The sequence below is a fragment of the Cryptomeria japonica genome, chromosome 4 (assembly GCF_030272615.1).
Source record: "Cryptomeria japonica chromosome 4, Sugi_1.0, whole genome shotgun sequence".
Taxonomy (NCBI): domain Eukaryota; kingdom Viridiplantae; phylum Streptophyta; class Pinopsida; order Cupressales; family Cupressaceae; genus Cryptomeria; species Cryptomeria japonica.
The window spans coordinates 760,850,209-760,867,795 of record NC_081408.1 but is presented as its reverse complement, the minus strand read 5'-3'; the positions used below and the strand labels follow the sequence as shown (position 1 = coordinate 760,867,795).

At 35.6% G+C, this 17,587-nt stretch overlaps 1 protein-coding gene across 1 annotated transcript; it reads left to right on the top strand.

Moving 5' to 3' along the window:
- Nucleotides 1–8,628: 8,628 nt before the first annotated feature.
- LOC131045402 (U-box domain-containing protein 33) lies at nt 8,629–12,377 on the top strand. The gene is made up of 9 exons (XM_057978987.2): nt 8,629–8,872; nt 8,971–9,089; nt 9,175–9,299; nt 9,395–9,495; nt 9,741–10,060; nt 10,288–10,428; nt 10,507–11,049; nt 11,144–11,908; nt 12,065–12,377. Exons 1-9 carry the CDS (start codon nt 8,629–8,631, stop codon nt 12,254–12,256), a joined length of 2,550 nt encoding a protein of 849 aa, XP_057834970.2. The 3' UTR covers nt 12,257–12,377.
- The last annotated feature ends 5,210 nt before the right edge of the window (nt 12,378–17,587 follow it).

The following is a 17,587-nucleotide window of genomic DNA, read 5'->3' as shown; positions in this document are numbered from 1 at the left end:
TGCATTCTATTGGAGGCTCGCCTTCAATTGGATTCTTGACTGGTTCAATGAATGGATACTTTGATGCCCAATTAATTGAAAATTCCTCACTGACATATCCCACTCCCGATCCTTTTTTGATTGTGGTTCACCCTTTTTTGATATGGCTATTATTTTCCCCTTCAGTGCATTATAATCAATGGCATTATCACCCAAGTTGATTATATCATTCCGGCTAACTTGGGTATCTACTAGATAATCTTCTTCAAGATCATCCTGATCTGAGATATCAGGTTCACCGTTGTCTTCAACATGCGGTGCAGGTGGTGAATTTTGTACTTGTACTTGTGATGATGTACCTTCCTGATTTTCACATCCAATGCCAAAGTACAAAGACAACATTCTACTTTTGTTGGCCTCTCCTGGCCTTCCCCACTTGCAGGTTTCCTACCCCTCTTCTTGTTCGACATATCCAATGAAATAAAAGCTACCAAAAAAATATCAATTTGCTAAAGAAGCAATAATAGGCTATAATGTATAATATACCACTTCAAAAATATGATCGCTCACCTTTAGGCTTTAGGTCACTAGCAGTTGCCAATACAATCAACGACTCAGCAACAATGATATTCCTTGGTCTGAAACTTCACTATTGATTAGAATTCAGACCCTAGAACCCACCAGATTGTGTTCAGATATTGAGATAGATATGATCTTTGCATGTATTTATACCAATCCTTATATGGTGAATTCCGCGGGAATTTTATATGGTATACAAATATTTGGCGAATCCCGCGCAACTATAACAAGACTTAGGTAATTTTTGAGGCAATTATAGGTCGTCCAAATACGACATGTAATTTTTGAGGCAATTATAGGTCATCCAAATAATAGCCAAATACAATATAGTTGGCAAAAGTTGGGGTGAATGGAGACATGCGTCGGCAAGATGTCAGGCGAATTGGGTCCCTCTGGCTAACAAATCTTCACATGCCTATAGGCGAATTAAGGTCATCTATTAAGGCAACCTCAGAGAGTGTAGGCGAAACCATTAAATTTATCGTGTGTCCACCATATATTGTATTGGCGAAATCATCTCATAGAAACATTTATTTGCATAAAATATATGGTGATCTGGCCGTGACTATGACGGAAATTGATAATATTTTGGCCACATGGCCACCCCCAAATGGTACAAAATATTCGCCATTTTTCGACATGGCCGATGTGAAAAATTCGCCATTGGCGAATATTCGCCACTAAAGTAAACTCTCCAGGTTATGAGTGTTCATCAAAGCATTGAAGAAGAGAGGGAATCGCGTTAGATGTTGCAGTCGCGACTACTCTGATAGCCAATATACGTGCAGAATGAGGAAGAATAGACAATATCCATGAGATACTTGACAAGAATACCATGTATGCTGCAAGTTATGGATGCACAGAAAATGCATGTGAACTGTTTGACAAAATTCCTCAAAGAAACGTTTTCTCATGGCATGTGTTGATCGCAGAAATGTGATCTTATGGAATGCGATAGACAAAGCATGTTAATTGTTTGGCATAAGTTCCTCAAAGAATACCAAGATTATCAGCAATGCACATAAACTATTTGGCGTCATCCCTCACAGTCACGTGGTCTTAGCTATTGGCTGCAAATAGCGCACACCATAGTTTGACAGAGTCCCTCATGGTCACGTGGTCATAAGGCATGAAAAGGTGACAAGGCGTGTGGACAGTTATCGACATCGTTTCCAGCAGGGTTTGTTTGTGACAACTACTGCAAATCATGTGAAATATGGATGCACAAACAACGCATGTGAACAGTTTGACAAAATTCCTCAAAGAAACGTTATCTCATGGCATGCGATGATCGCAGAAATGTGGTCTTATAGAATGCGATGATTGTAGGATATCCACAAAATGGATTTGTTTACATGCAATAATCGCAGAAGCTAGAGGATTTCTGTTCGATGTAGAAGGCGCTTGGAGGAGCAGGACAAAGCCAGTGGATGAATCTGCTCAATGGATCTATTACCACCGGGGCAGGAAGGGGACGAGGCAGAGAATCCATAGAGGCTAGGTGGGCGCATAAACCAAATCACTCTTCATCAAGTGAGAAGAATCCCTCGGGTTGGCTCTGCCATTTCCATCGTAACCCTTGCCCTGCTACTATGACGATTGTACTAGGTGCGTGCTGGGATTATTCGAAGCCTACGGTTTTTGGGGGCCACCTGGGGTTGAACCCTATGATTCTCGGCGGTTCTGGCCATTTATTGGTAGGGGTTCTAACTGGGTGTTCATAGGTCGCCCACAACCTATAGTTATGGGGCACTAAATAGCAGATTCATTAATGGGAACGGGTGTTTCAAAAGCATTACCAGGTGCAGAGGCAAGAATACATACCTGCGTAGGATGCAGCTTATTCCATTGGTTGATATCCAGTTAAAAAAAGGAATGACTGGTTTCACGATAAAGCCAAGGTGGGCGACACATATCACTATATGATCGCGTGAAAGGATGGGATGGCTAGGCCGAGACAAGTCAGTTGTAGTTGCAACGACTTTGGGGGATGATGCTGCAAATCGTGGGATAGAGCCAAGCCGATTCTGCTAGATGCTCCCGTTATGAACACATGGCGGCCATTGATCAGGACCTTTAATGATCATGGTTGAACTATGAGCCACATAATAGGGAGAAGGATAATCAAAATAAGTAATAGTAGCAGCGCGAGGAGACTCAAGGTCGCCATTGATTTATAGTTTGCAAGATATGCTTCCATGGTTTTTAGATACCCAAATATGAATGTCAACGCAACGGCCAATATGCTTGCAAAATGTGAAGGAAATGAATATGGTTAAAAAAAAAGCTTTAGAAAGTTTCAAGCTAATGCAATTAATGGGTGTAAAGCCAAATTCTACAAGCTTTACTAGCATCCTTCCCGCTTGGGCAGAGACGACAAGCTATGAAGCCCTGGTATGAGTAGTCAAAGGCATTACACAAGGAAATGAGGAAAACCTCCTATATGAAATGAGCATTCATCTTACTTTGGTTTTAGAAGATAAAAATGTACACCATTGTCATCCTCATAATAAATTTGTGAGATATTGATATGGGGGATGTAATGTATATTTCTCATTGGGGGTGTATTGTAAGCTTTTTTTTTTAATTTTTGCTTCACACTACAATATCTATTTTGGCATAAAGTGAATAGATCGAGGATCAAAGTCATGCCAATTACATCTTTTGAGAATTAACTTAAAGTTTTTAAATCAATATGACAAAGGATGCCATCATTTAATCCCTTACAAGGTGGGAGAAGACATTAGTCAATGTATTAAACAGGTTAATAGTTGCAGCTTATGATGAGTCATGAGATGCCACCACTGTAAAGAATGTATTGATGGTTATCGGTTTATCATTCAGTGAAGAGGTGATGTTTCCTCTCATTTAATATCGTGTTAAAGGGATCATGGAATAGTGTAAGCGACATGAAATATATTTTGAGATGATAAAAATTCCATCAAACATGGTTTATTAGATACAACAAAGATGAGTATGTGAAAAGTAATGATGTCCTATTCAAGTGCCTCATCATTCAAAAATTCATCACATTCCGGAGAGGAAAAGATGATCAGTAGATGCAGTCAAATCACTTGTGTTTGAAGATCAAATTATTGATGAGAAAGAAACTCGCAGATTAGATAAAGACATGGAGGTCACCTTGACAAAATTGACAATGAGTTATTTCTTCAATGTAATAGATTTGACATTATTTTGGTAAAAAGTGACTTATGTCACATACTGTAATCCAAGGTTAGAAAGTTGACTTCTTCTACGCATAAAAGTGTAAGTTACTAACTCATTGAAATTTACATAGAAAAGAGTTAGTTATTAACACAGGATTGAAGTTGGTTACAAAGTAGTTATCCTATAGGCCTATAAAGGCAAGGCTTTTTGTAATGTTTGGGGGGTGAGACGTTATATAGAGGGGAAAACTCTGCTGGAATTCCAGGAGAAACTTGTAATGACATTTTGATTTGCACTATGTATAAAAAGGATTTTGGACTTGTATATTTCCAAAAGGATAATGAAGAATACGTCTTAGTTCGTATGTTCTAAATGTATTCATGTGTTATTATTGCCAATTTCTCGTATGTCAAATTGGTAGTCTTTTTTTATGCATATGTGATTTGTACAATTGATGTGATGATCCACAAGCAACCTTTTGTATCTCAGTTTGAATGTGTCGAAGTATCTTATCTCTGCGTATGTTGAGATTTGTCATTCTTCTTTGTCATCATATCATGGCTAAGCATATTGCATTACAAACTCACTTAGTAATTTGTTGCGAATGTTGAGAAATCTCAGTTGATGGTCGTATGTTTATTGTTGGGGTTTCTATCTTTATTTCCTTTTAGTTCTATGTTTTCTCCTTTATGTACTTTCAGGTTAAAAGTACATGAAAATCCTAAACACCCCTATCATATGAGGGAGGTGCCCCTCTCAAACGCAAAGGAAGATCCTGTTTCACAGAATGATCTTTCCAACTGTTGGAATGTTTGTCACTGCTTATCGTGCAAACAGGGTCAGTTTTAGGTAAACGACTGTAGTGACAAATCTGTTTACCAATAGAACTCCACTATGAATTATATTTACTCCAAGTAATTGAGACGTGGACTTTCTGGTACAAAAAGGTACATATTTTGACAACATAATGTTTGCAAAGATGAATGGATGGAGCAGATTAGAATATGCGTTCATTTATAAAGTTTTGTGAGAGACAATGGATAATGGATATGTAATGAAAACATCGATGGTAAAGGATGAATGACAAGTTTTCCAAAATTTCCCTAGTATTGTAGAGAGAATGGAGTTATTATGGATTTAGTTGGATTGTAAAGGGTTAGGATGCATTTAGTAAAATAAGTAGTTGCAACCACAAGGAATTCAAGGGACAACTATACTTAGGTTTCCTTTATTCTTAGAAGTTGGTGGAGAGAATATTACAATCATAAGGGATATGGGGGATAAGTCTACTTAGGTCCCCTTTATTCAGTAAATTTGGTGAGAGAAAAAAGTCATAATTAAATAATAAATTATTCTAATCATATGTAAATTATTTAATTATTCTAATCATATGCACAATAAGAAATAGGTGTAAATAATAATAAAATTATTTTAATTGTATGAGATGAAAAATAGATTAATTAATTAATTAAATTATTTAATTAGATGAAAGACATAAAATGAAGTGGATATAACAAGATGATATATATATATATATATATGTAATTTATTAAGATAAAAATATACTAGGAAAATATTTAAACATCTAATTTAAGTCAAATATGTAATCCAAAAGATAGAATATTTACGATGCAATCATCTAATTGAAGTAAAATATGATATTAATTTATTTAGGTATATATATTAAAAATATATTCTTATATTAATGTTGAATTAGTTTCCTTAGCTATTGTTTAGAACCATATCTAGTAAGATTAACTAGAATAAGAGAGACCATACAATGATAAGCAATTAAAACTTAAACATGAATCTCTTGGAGGAAAGAAAAAGATTGAAAATTTCAAGTAAAATTTTAATATAATGCGAATATCTTCTAAAATATGACATTATCATTCTACTTAGATCTATTATAGGCTAATTGATCCATGATCTTGGGAGTGGTTATATTACCTTTCATACAGTGGTCATGGGTAGTTATTGTATATTATTTGAAAGATCAAATATTTCCATCTCTAAACATTGATAAGATGTGGGAATATTGTTATTATCTATTATTGACTCTTGCTTGTACTCATGCATATGTTTTATAATTGTGATTTATATTGAAATCAAATGTTCATATGAAGATACATGAGAATATTTTATTATTCTTTTATGTACTCTTGTATTCTCTTATTATCTCACATATATTTTTAGTCTCTCTTTTTTTCTTGTAAATGTTCATGTGTGTCATGTATGCATAGTTTTTTCATTTGTGAGCTTCAATATGTTAGTTTAAATATGTGTTGAATATACTATTAGGAGTGACTAGCTATAAAATTCTTTATTTTTTAGAATTTCATGGAGATAACTATTATCAATGGGATGAGGTGAGTGAATTGATTCCTTAGTCATGTTTAAGTTATCAAATAGAAACACAAGTATGCACATTCTATTGATTCTTCAAATTTACCTTTTTGGAATAAACATGATTAAGATGTGTCCGATATCTTGAAATGATTGTTAGATAGTTAAGAAAGGATTCTTGATTCTGCATTCATATGTATGTTATATGCATATTGTATGTATATGATATTGTTACATTAGTGCTACAATGCAGATATATCATGTTGTACAAATTCTATTACTCTTTCTAGATTTGCATTGCTAGTCTTCCTCATGCTAGGTTGGGTATTGTTCATGTCAAGAAGAATTAAGAGAAGTGTGACTACTTCATGGTAGTCTGGTGGAAACATGTTCTGACAATATTCTCACCCATGATGTTCTCAAGGGAGACAAATGTCAAGAGTTCCTATCATGGTGGTCTTCATAATGTGTTCCTTCTATGCTCATTATATTTGGCTATGTGGTCTACTATAAAGAAATATGCTTTTCTTATGTTTGACCATGTTGTTGGCTTGTGTACTCTAACTTTATGTCAAAATGTAATCTAATGTCTCTAATCTTGAATATTTGAATATGTGTCTTTACTTTATGCTTGATTATGTGTATTTTTTAAATTATGTGACTTTGATATTATGGCGATCCTTGTATTTTCTTGAATTTTTTTCTCATTGATTGTAGAATTGTGCTCAATTGGTTTTGAATTGTTTGATTGAAAATAAATTATGTATATTAGATTATAGAGTTTGAAATGATAGAGGTTGTTGTATTTATATTCAACTTACACATTTTTTATTTTAATTTTTGGGGTAGGCTGAAACTATGAGACAAATTCTTGCTATTTATAAAGCCGACTTCTATACATCAAAAGTTGGGCCCAAATTACAAGGACAAGGGATTTTTGTGCCCTAGTCCAAGAAAACTGAGTCACACCAATGTTCAAGAATAGGGAATGCACCAAGTTTATAAATATGATCCCCCAAATTAGCACAATTCGGAGTAAGTTAGTAAAAATTGCCAGAGTGGGTCCAAACTAAGTGTGAAATTATAAAGGGGTACAATTTTTTACTCTATAAAAGTCAACTCATTATTGGAAGATTGAATGGTGTCATACATATACTGAATACTTTTATATGCACTACTTGCATGGGATAAATAACAATTTAACAAATCAAAGAAATCCATGTCTACAAAACTCATGAATGAGTCTCCTACCATGACGCCTATCCTTGATATAAGAAACCCATCAAGCTCACCATCACCTATAAAATCCACTCATGAGATTGCTATTAAAAAATCATTATTATCATATGAAAATCCTAAGAGTCCCTTATCTTTATTCCACTCATAATTCATCATCCCAACCATTAGATCTATGCCACAAGAAAAATCTAAAGCATGATGAGATGAAATACATATTGAATCAAGATCAAAGTACCCAAATTCTCCCTAGTAGAGTCACTAGAATGGAAGCAACGATTCATGAATATGGACTTTCATGTACAAAGGTACATGTTTTGATAGTATAATGTTGGCAAAGATGAATGGATGCAATAGATTAGAATTTGCATTCATTTAAATTATTTGGAGAGACAATGGACGGTGGAGATGTCATGAAAAGATCGATGGTAGAAGATGAATTACAAGATTTACAAGATTTCTCTAGGATTGTAGAGAGAATGGGGAGTTAGAATGGAGGTAGTTGGAATGTAAAGGGTTAGGATGCATTTATTAAAATAAGTGGTTGCAACCATGAGGAATGTAAGGGATAACTATACTTAGGCTTCCTTTATTCTTGGAAGCTAGTGTTGAGAATATTATAATCATAAGGGATATGAGGGACAAGTGTACTTAGGTTCCCTTTATTCTTTAAATTTGGTGGAGAGAACAAAGTCACAATTAAATAATAAATTATTCTAATCACATGTACACTAAGAAATAGGTGTAAGTAATAATTAAATTATTTCAATTATATGAAATGAAAAAGAGATTAATTAATTAATTAACTTATTTAATTCGATGAAAGACATAAAATGAATCGGATATAACAAGATGATATACATATTTAATTTATTAAGATAAAAATAGACTAGGAAAATATTTAAACATCTAAAACAACGATGTTTGTTGGAAGGTAATCATGATTTTTTTTCATCGTCATAAGCTGTAACTTATATCAAAATGAAGATCGTAACTTATGCACTTGTTTTTATTGAAAAAAGGGTATGATAGGAATATACCCCATTCAAAAGCGAGCGTGCCGGACAACGAACAGCGGGGATGATAGCGATATACATATTTATTTCCGTTTTACCAGTCGTGGGAGAAACAAACGATAAATGAAAGAAAAAATAAAAATCGATACGTAATCCTTTCGCCCAAAATCGATTTTTTTTCAGTGCTGAGATCGAACTTCTTAGATATAGAATTTCTTATGATTAGAATAAATTGATTGGATTTAAATGTTAATTGTAACTGCCATTTGTGAAGTGTAGGCGGTTATGATTGCAGTCATTAAACATGACAACTCCAGTGATAAACCGAGGGACTGTTCAGGTTGAAACATTGCCTGCAATTGAAGAAATAGTCAAAGAAGAATGTTCTCCTCCTCTTCCTGCTCAGAAAATATACGTTGCCGTTGGAAAAGACTTGTCTGAGAGCGCCTCTGCTCTCAAATGGAAGCTGCAAAATTTGGATAAAAGGGAAGAAACCCTAATAATTCTCCTTCATATTCGTCTTGCACTTCGCTACATTCCATTACCTTGTAAGTATTTCGATAATCCAATTCATGAGATTGGATGCATATATCAATTTCTTATATGTTATTTTTGTTTAACGAACTGAGTGTTTCTGTGATTTCAGTGGGGAGCATTCCATTGAACCAAGTAAGAGAGGATGTCGTAGAAGCTTACAAGAAGGATGAAGAGAAGGAGATCAACAATTGCATGAATAAATACTTGGATATGTGTACCACAGACAAGGTACGATTGCTACCTGCTTTGCTAAATAAATAGAGCTTTGATGCAAACTGAGTTCAGTGTCTAAATTTAAATAATTATGCCATAGGTCAAAGCTGAACGTTTGATTATTGAAAAGGAGGAGGTTTCCAAAGGGATTGTCGAAGTGGTTTCAGAGCGAGGTATCACCAAACTTGTCATGGGAACATCTTCAGCCGGCAACGCCATTTCTAAGTAGGCGAAACAATTCTGTATGATCTATTACGCTGTATCACCAAGTCTTTTCAATAATGTCAAATAATCCATTTTGATTTCAAAATTTTGTCCAGGAAGGGGAAAGCATACTACGTTCAAAGGCGTGCGGGAGAGTCGTGCGTCGTTTCCATTGTATGCAAGGGAAAGCTCGTGCTACTCAAGGAAGGATCTCCTGGTCAGCACACCGTATCAATCTACAATTTCATATTTGCAATTAAATCTTTATTTTGTCGGATTGTTTAATCCATAAGATAGTTTTCTATATAACCTGTGTAAGATAGACTGATTCGAAAAAATAATATACAATTTAATTAGTTAAATATATCTTATATGGAAATTTATTGTCTTCAAATCTCTATTTGATTTCAATCTTAAATTTGCATGCTCTGTTTTTGTTTGTGTGAATTTGTATTGGCACAGGTCGGAAATCGAAGAGCAAGAGAAGTCCTTTGCCCGATTGGCTGAGGAAACGAACCGTAGCATCCATTGTTGAACCTTCACCAAATGATTTTAGCCGATCGGTTTCTTCACCAGCAAACTTCAGATCGGATCTGAACAGCAGTAATCTAACTCCGTCGAATTTTCAGCGAGATTCTATGGCTGCTGGGAACGAAAAAGTGGACGACTTGGAAATAACGTCCGCGATTGATGAATTTTGTTCGGATTTGGAAGCGGCAGACAGGCCAAAAATAGATGTTGATCAAGCTTACAATGTGGAGCATGGGCCTACAGAATCTCGAGTAAATCCTCTCGAAAAACCAATCTTTTCGGATCATATTCTTTGCTTTAAGCTTAACACATTTCTTTCTTCTCGTCTAGATACAAATAAATGAAAACCACAATTAAAGATTTTTCATGTCTTCTCAGGAAGCTAATCTGTGAAATTGAAAACGTGTAAGCAAATTTAACGATCTAAGCATGTGATATTTATTCAAAGGAATTAAAAATATCCTAAAATCTAAAGCAGGAAGCGAATACAGATGCCGAAGTCCTGCAAATTCAGCTTACAGAAGCATTGATAGCGGTCGTCAATGCGAATAAGGAACTACAAAATGAGACTCTGAGACGCAAGAAAGCAGAGGCGGCTGCAATAGATTCGATTCACAAGGTATGTGACTATTTCCTCTTTGCCAGTTACAATTTTTGTTCCTCCAGTAATCTCACCTATATTATCATTCTTCTCCAGTACAAAAATCTTGAAGCCGCCTACAAAGAAATAGCCAAAGAGAAAGAGGAGGCAACCTCGCGTTTAAAGCTTTATGAACAAAAATGCCAAGATCTTACAAGGCGACGAAATGAAGTCGAAGAAGAAGTTCAAAAAATGAAGGAGAAGCTGACATCACTTAGGACAGATGTGAACGAATACTACCGTGAGTGGCAGGAAGCCATTCAGGAGGTCGAATCAATAAGGCAAAAGCTCGCCGCCTGGAAGGAGCAACAGAATCGAATTTTACAACAAAAGGACACTGAAATTCGACACCTTCAGATTCGCATGCTTAGAATGCCCCCAGTCGAAATCCCGATATCTTCGTCGTCCTCTAATAACCTTGAATTCCGGGAATATTCTTTCGACGACATAAAAGCAGCAACCTGCAATTTCTCCGACAATTTCAAACTTGGAGAAGGCGGCTATGGCGATGTGTACAGAGGCAAAATAAAACAAACAGCGGTTGCAGTCAAAATCCTCAGGGAAGACGGTTTGCAGGGTCCGCAGGAGTTCCAAAGCGAGGTTTGCAGAATAAATATTTTTCCGAAGCATTGCGGATTTCTTTTCTTTCTGTTTTTGTTTTCTTATTGCTTTTCAACAAACTTCTCTTGTTCAGATCGATATTTTCAAGGACATCCAGCATCCGCATTTGGTACGGATTGTGGGAGCCTGTTCTGAGCGAAGTTGTATAATATACGAATATATGTCCAACGGATGCCTTGAAGATCACCTCAGCTGCAAAGGCTCCTCTCCACCCCTCCCTTGGTACGCCAGATTCCGTATCGCCGCCGAAGTATGCTCCGCTTTACAGTATCTGCACAGTTTTATGCCTGATCCAATCGTCCACCGCGATCTGAATCCCCAAAATATACTCCTTGACGAGAATTATGTAAGCAAAATAAGCGACTTCGGCTTATCTCGTCTTTTGTCAAAAGATCTACACTCAGAATCAGAACTAAAAGGCACATTTTCATATCTTGCTCCAGAATATCGAACAAACGGTGAATACTCTACCAAATCTGACGTTTACAGCCTCGGAATTGTCATTCTTCAGCTTCTCACCGGAAAACCGGCACCAGGACTCGTCAAAGAGGTAGAACGTGCCTTACAAAGTTCAAACTTTGACAAAATTTTGGATCCTTCAGCCGGGGATTGGCCATTTGTGCATGCTAATCAACTAGCTTATCTTGCCTTACACTGCACGCATCCGGAGAGAAAGAAGAGGCCCGACCTTCAACCGACTGTGATGAAAATGCTGAATCAGCTTCGTAACATGTTCCCTGAAACAAATCTTGGCAGGCCCTTTGAAAGTGGGCAAAAGTCGGGGAAAGCGACTGAAGAAATTCATGTTCCTAGCTTCTTCCTCTGCCCAATCTTGCAGGCAAGGATAGTTTTGTGTATTCTTTCACTATTATTTGGTAGTTCAAATTACCCCTATTATCTGATAATGTTATTTCACATTTCCCTGACTTCATTAGGTTTTCGTTGTTATTAAAAATTAGGCTTTTGACTTGAGAAAAAATGTTCCGATTTGCAGGAGATTATGCACGATCCTAACATTGCTGCAGATGGGTTTACATACGAGAAAGAGGCGATCCAAGGATGGTTTGACTGTGGACGTGACACATCTCCCATGACAAATGAAAAACTTGGGAGTAAGAATCTGATCGCAAACTTTTCTCTGAGGTCTGCCATTCGACGGTGGCAAGAAAGAGGCGATTTCTTGTAGATCTAAATGTCCTACGCGCACAATCAGAAACAAACGTGATTTTGCTGGTTTCGCACGTTTGTTCCATCCTAAAATTTGACCGATAAGATTTTAAGTATGTGTTAATGGTTTTTTGTTAGCATCTTCAACTCTCGTTAATAGTATTTGTAAATTTAATGAACGATAATTGAGGAGATTTTTGTAATTTTATAGCGTATTATAATTTATTAATATTGATAATTAGAGCGTGGCACTTTTTATGGTTATTATCAAATATTATTTTGTTTAATATTTAAAAATAAAATAAAATAAAATAATTTGTTATTAATTTTTATTGTAATAAGATGTAAAATTGTTATTAATCAGTAATTTGATTTGGGTGTGTGATGGATACATCAAAGAGGTAGAAAAGTTTTGGTCTATTATTTGTATACACTTGTTTTGTACATGAAAGGGAGAGATATAGGGCTAGAAAGAAATGGATAGAAAACAATATAAAGATAAAGGGAGAAATGGAAGAAGAAGTATGGAGATATAGAGATAGAGAGGAAAAGACATATTGATATACATGCGTAAGAAGAGGGAGAGGGAGAGAGAGGGAGAGGGGGAGGGGAATGAGTAAGAGATAAAGTTAGAGAGATATAGAGAGATATAGAGAGAGAGGTAGAGAGGAAGAGATAGAGAGAAATATACAGGACAATGTAGAGGGAGAGATAGAGAGAGATATAGATGCTGATATAGAGTGATGAAGAGATGGAGATAAAAGGGTATATAGAGAGGGGGGAGATAGAGAGAGGCAAAGAGATGGACAAGTGAATAGACAAAAAAGGATATAGACCATTAGAGAGAAGTAGATATAGAGATATAGATGGGGACATAGAGAGAAGGAGAGAGAAAGAGGGAGAGATAGAGATATATGGGAAGAGAAATGGAGAGCGTGGTAGAGATAGAGATAGATAGGGGGATAGAGAGGGAGATATGGGGAAATATAGAGAGAGGAGGGATATATAACTTGGGAGATATAGAAAGAGGGAGTGATAGTGAGTGAGAGAGAGGGAGATATATAAAGAGGGAGTGATAGTGAGTGAGAGAGAGGGAGATATATAACTTGGGAAAGATAGAGGGGTTGAGAGAGAGATTGAAGGAGAGAGGAAGAAATAGAGAGACTATAGAATAATAAATATAATTATATTATTAATTATAGATAGAATAAATATATAAGTAAATAAAAAATATACAATACATAATATGAGAATTATATTGATGATGATTTTGTACTATTCACTATTGTAAAACATAATAAATAAAATCAATATAATTATAATATTATTTAAAATAAAATAAAATTATATAGCGAAATTCATTCTTCAAGACATGTCAAAGAGAATAGTTCATCTCAAAGGCCTAAAGATTTGTCATGTATTTCAAATCACATAAGAAGATATCATCATGCTTAAAATTATATATGAAGTTTGAAATTTATTTTATTATGTTAGTAAAATAAAAATTCTATATGGTAGCACCTATACTACTAGGACCTATATCATGCCCCCTCTCCCTTGGGGTGGCCTAGGTGGCCATCCACCCATCCCTCCATCTCCCTCATCATCCCCCTCTAAACCATTGTCTCTCCCCCTCCTCCTCCATCGATGGGCTGACCTCTCACTATTTGTATCATCCTCGAGCCTCGACATCGACTTGCCAATACAAGTCAACTGTAGAAAAGAATGTCCTCGAAAGTATGCCTCATAGTTAGGCAACATCCCTAAGTTTTCTACATCAAGGCTCAGATCCCAAGGCACTAGTGTAAGGGATTGGAACTCTACAACAACAACCTCATATGAAAGATAGGGCCACCATTGAGGTATCTCTCACCTAGTTTGTGCAAACTCTACAGATCCTATAGGCTAGACCCTTGTATCCAACCAAACTATATAGAGAACCTATTCAATAGCTTCCCCTCGATGATGTATGTCGTCCTCCTAAAAGGCACTTGGTTTGAAAATAGTAGGGGAGCTATACATCATCATCCTATCGAAGCTCACAATCCAAGTACATCCTTTAGATCACTGTAATAATATCATCGATGACTCACCTCCAATACTCTATCTCCCCCAATCGAGGGTGGGAAATGATCAATGCTATACTTGTGCACATAGGGCTATCCATCCTTGCATCCTTTGTAACATACCAACCTCATCATTGCAGTGTGCTCATATGCCCATATCTAGAGTGGTGTGACCCTCATAGATATCCCACAACTTTTGAGGTAGACAAACTAATGTAAAGCATGATATAGATGAGCTAACATGCATGACACCCAAACAAACCGAGTCCCATGAGAGAGCATGATTTTCATAGCTCATCCCCAACTAGTAGACATCATGTGTGTTATGTGGTTTGGACAAATGTAGCCATTGATAACCCCATTGACGACTACTGACCGATCTGATCTAACCAGTCCCACCTCACACATCTCATCCTAGCTAATGTGATTGTCATGAACTTCAAAATATTGAAAATAGAACATGCAATGTAGAGAATCAATATCCCCACCCTCTTGATCATACACCACCATCTCCTCATAGAGTGGGATATGGATTATGTGATACAAACATCCTCTAGAGTCACAAAAATCTCCTCAATAGGCAAGTGGAAGGTGTAGTGCTCACTATACCACCCCTCAGCCAGTGCAAATAACAATTCAATATTTGTTCGAATCCCAGGCACGATTGTAGTGTGGCACAATCCCAATAATCCCAATGTCACATAGTCACTCTTTGTTAGTTGCAACCTCATCCTTTGGATTTGTGGGAATCTCTCTCATGAATCTAAAGGGGAAAAGTCAACCTACAATCACAAATGCACCCACATTAAGGTCAGAATCTTGTTAGTTTTTCTTGAGCTTTATTATCTCTATCATGTTACTTCATTATCTTTATCACCTTCTTCAATCACTTTGCAACCTATCATGCTAGGGCACTCATCAGATTTCATCACTCTAACAGCTTATCCTATTGGCCATTCCTATTTATCATAGTGACAACCTTTTTTTTTTTTTATTGGGACCATAAATGTGCTTATGTTTATTATAGATGCACTAATAATCCCTATACCTAGTTTTACAATGCAAAAATGCACTTCTATCCTATAAGCGCTTATGTTTATCACAGTGTCACCAAGAAATCATAGATGCATTTATCAGTGTCACATACACACTTTGACCATATACACTCTATTGTTTAACACAAATGCACTAGCATTGACCCTAAATGCATTTTTAGCTTAAACACAATTTTACAAACCCTAGACACACTTTCTTGGACCATAGACACACTAATAACATAGACATGCGCTATAATGCAACCTAGATGTGATAAAAATGAACCTATATGAAGTTTCACCATTTTCCTAACTGTGACATTTTTGGCAACATGAAATCTAACCCTATTTATGATGCATTAAATAAGTAAAATCAAAAGTACTATACTGCACATACCAACTCTCCATACTCCTTAGGCCTCTCATGCTATTCAACATGCTCGAATATTTGGAATCTCTCTATCATAGCTTTGCTGCTGTGTTCTTAACCTCTCCTTTTTTCTACATCGTGAACAATGAAAGTAATGGATGGAAATGAGGTAGTGCCTCTTCCTAGCGCCTATTTACAGGGGTGCTAACTCTAGCTGCTTGCAGTGACTTTTTGTGGTCACATGATCCCTTGAGACCCCATTTTTGCCTATCTTCAACCTTTTCACCTTATTTTCCTATCCCGCTTAGCCTTTTTCTAACCATTTTATTTTTAAGATATTGTCTAATTTTTTCAAAAAAATTCACCCAATCTGTCGATGGGGCATGCTATCGTCCTTACTGGGGGGACTTATCATACTAGTGCTTTATTTTTCTTTGGAACAATGCAACAAACTTAATTGTCTCAAACAAGGGAAAAATATAGACACCTAAAATTTTCTTAGAATAATTAAATAAATATTTTTTTAATTTAATTATTTTGTCCTTAGCCTTCTTTTTTTGTTTGTTTTAGATTACAGGAATCGAGTATAGCACCCCCTATAAACTGTAATGTGTTAGGTAAAATTTTTAACATTACCGATGACGCTGGAATGACATGTCTTCCGGTACCACATGGGATGGGAGGAGACTAGACCTCATGACCCGTGATTCACCATTGGAAGCTCTCACTATCCTAAGCCTTTTATTAATTAAATAAATTTTTATTTATTTAATTAGTTCACCAATTCTCTTTTAGTCTTTTGCTATTTAAATAAATATTTTTTATTTATTTAAATTATCATTTCCTTAAATTAAATAAATATTCTATTTATTTAATTGGGCCCACCTCTTCTATTAGTTAAACAAGTCTTTATTTACTATTAATTCGTTATCTTTTCCCCCCCATGACACTTGCCCTTCATTTCTTAATTTACCTCTAATCACCTCTCTAATATTTTCCTATATTCTATACCTACCCTCTAATTTGAGCCGACTATTTATCCTTCCACATCTTAATCCTAGCCCTCCATTTTTAGGGTACTATCTATAAAATATTATCCATTTTTCTTATCCATCCCTAATGACAAAGCATTAATCAAGCATCTACATACACAACCACAATTTGTTCTTTATTGAGGTCTTGTGCACAATACAAAAATTGAGAGCAACCATAATTAATATCAAGCAAGAACAATGGAGATTGGAAACAATGGAGATCAAACCCTATGAGCATGTGATGGTATAATCTTTCATATTTCTTGCTTTGCATGTTTTTTAGGTTCTTCATTGGTGTATGGCAGATGTCATTGTAGAACTAGGGTTTTATGTGGTTGAATCTTATTATGTTTTACAATAATTTGAATTCCCAATTCCATCCTATACACCTTGTTTCTTAAATTTAATTTATCAAAATTAAATAAATCTATGCTTTATTTATATAAATATTACTAATTTAACCATTTCTAATGAATATTCAATAAAAAGTGCATAACATTAGCTGGTATGGTGACTAGGCAACATTGATTAGTGGTGATGACATTAATCATGCCTTGCTCAATTTTTCATAGAAAATTCATAGGTGGATAACGCTAGGTAGGGGATCACCAATAACATAGGAATATACCTTTGTTTGTAACATGTAAGAATATTTAATAATTCTTCTGCAATCTTTCACTGTTACTTTTCAGTTCAAATTACCCATTTATATGATTCCATTACTTCACATCCATCTGTCTTCTTTAGGTTTTCATTGTATTTAAAAATTTGGCTTATGGTTTCAAATGAAGTTAGAAAAAATGAATAATAAGATGTGTTTTGACTATAAACTATTTATTAAAAGTT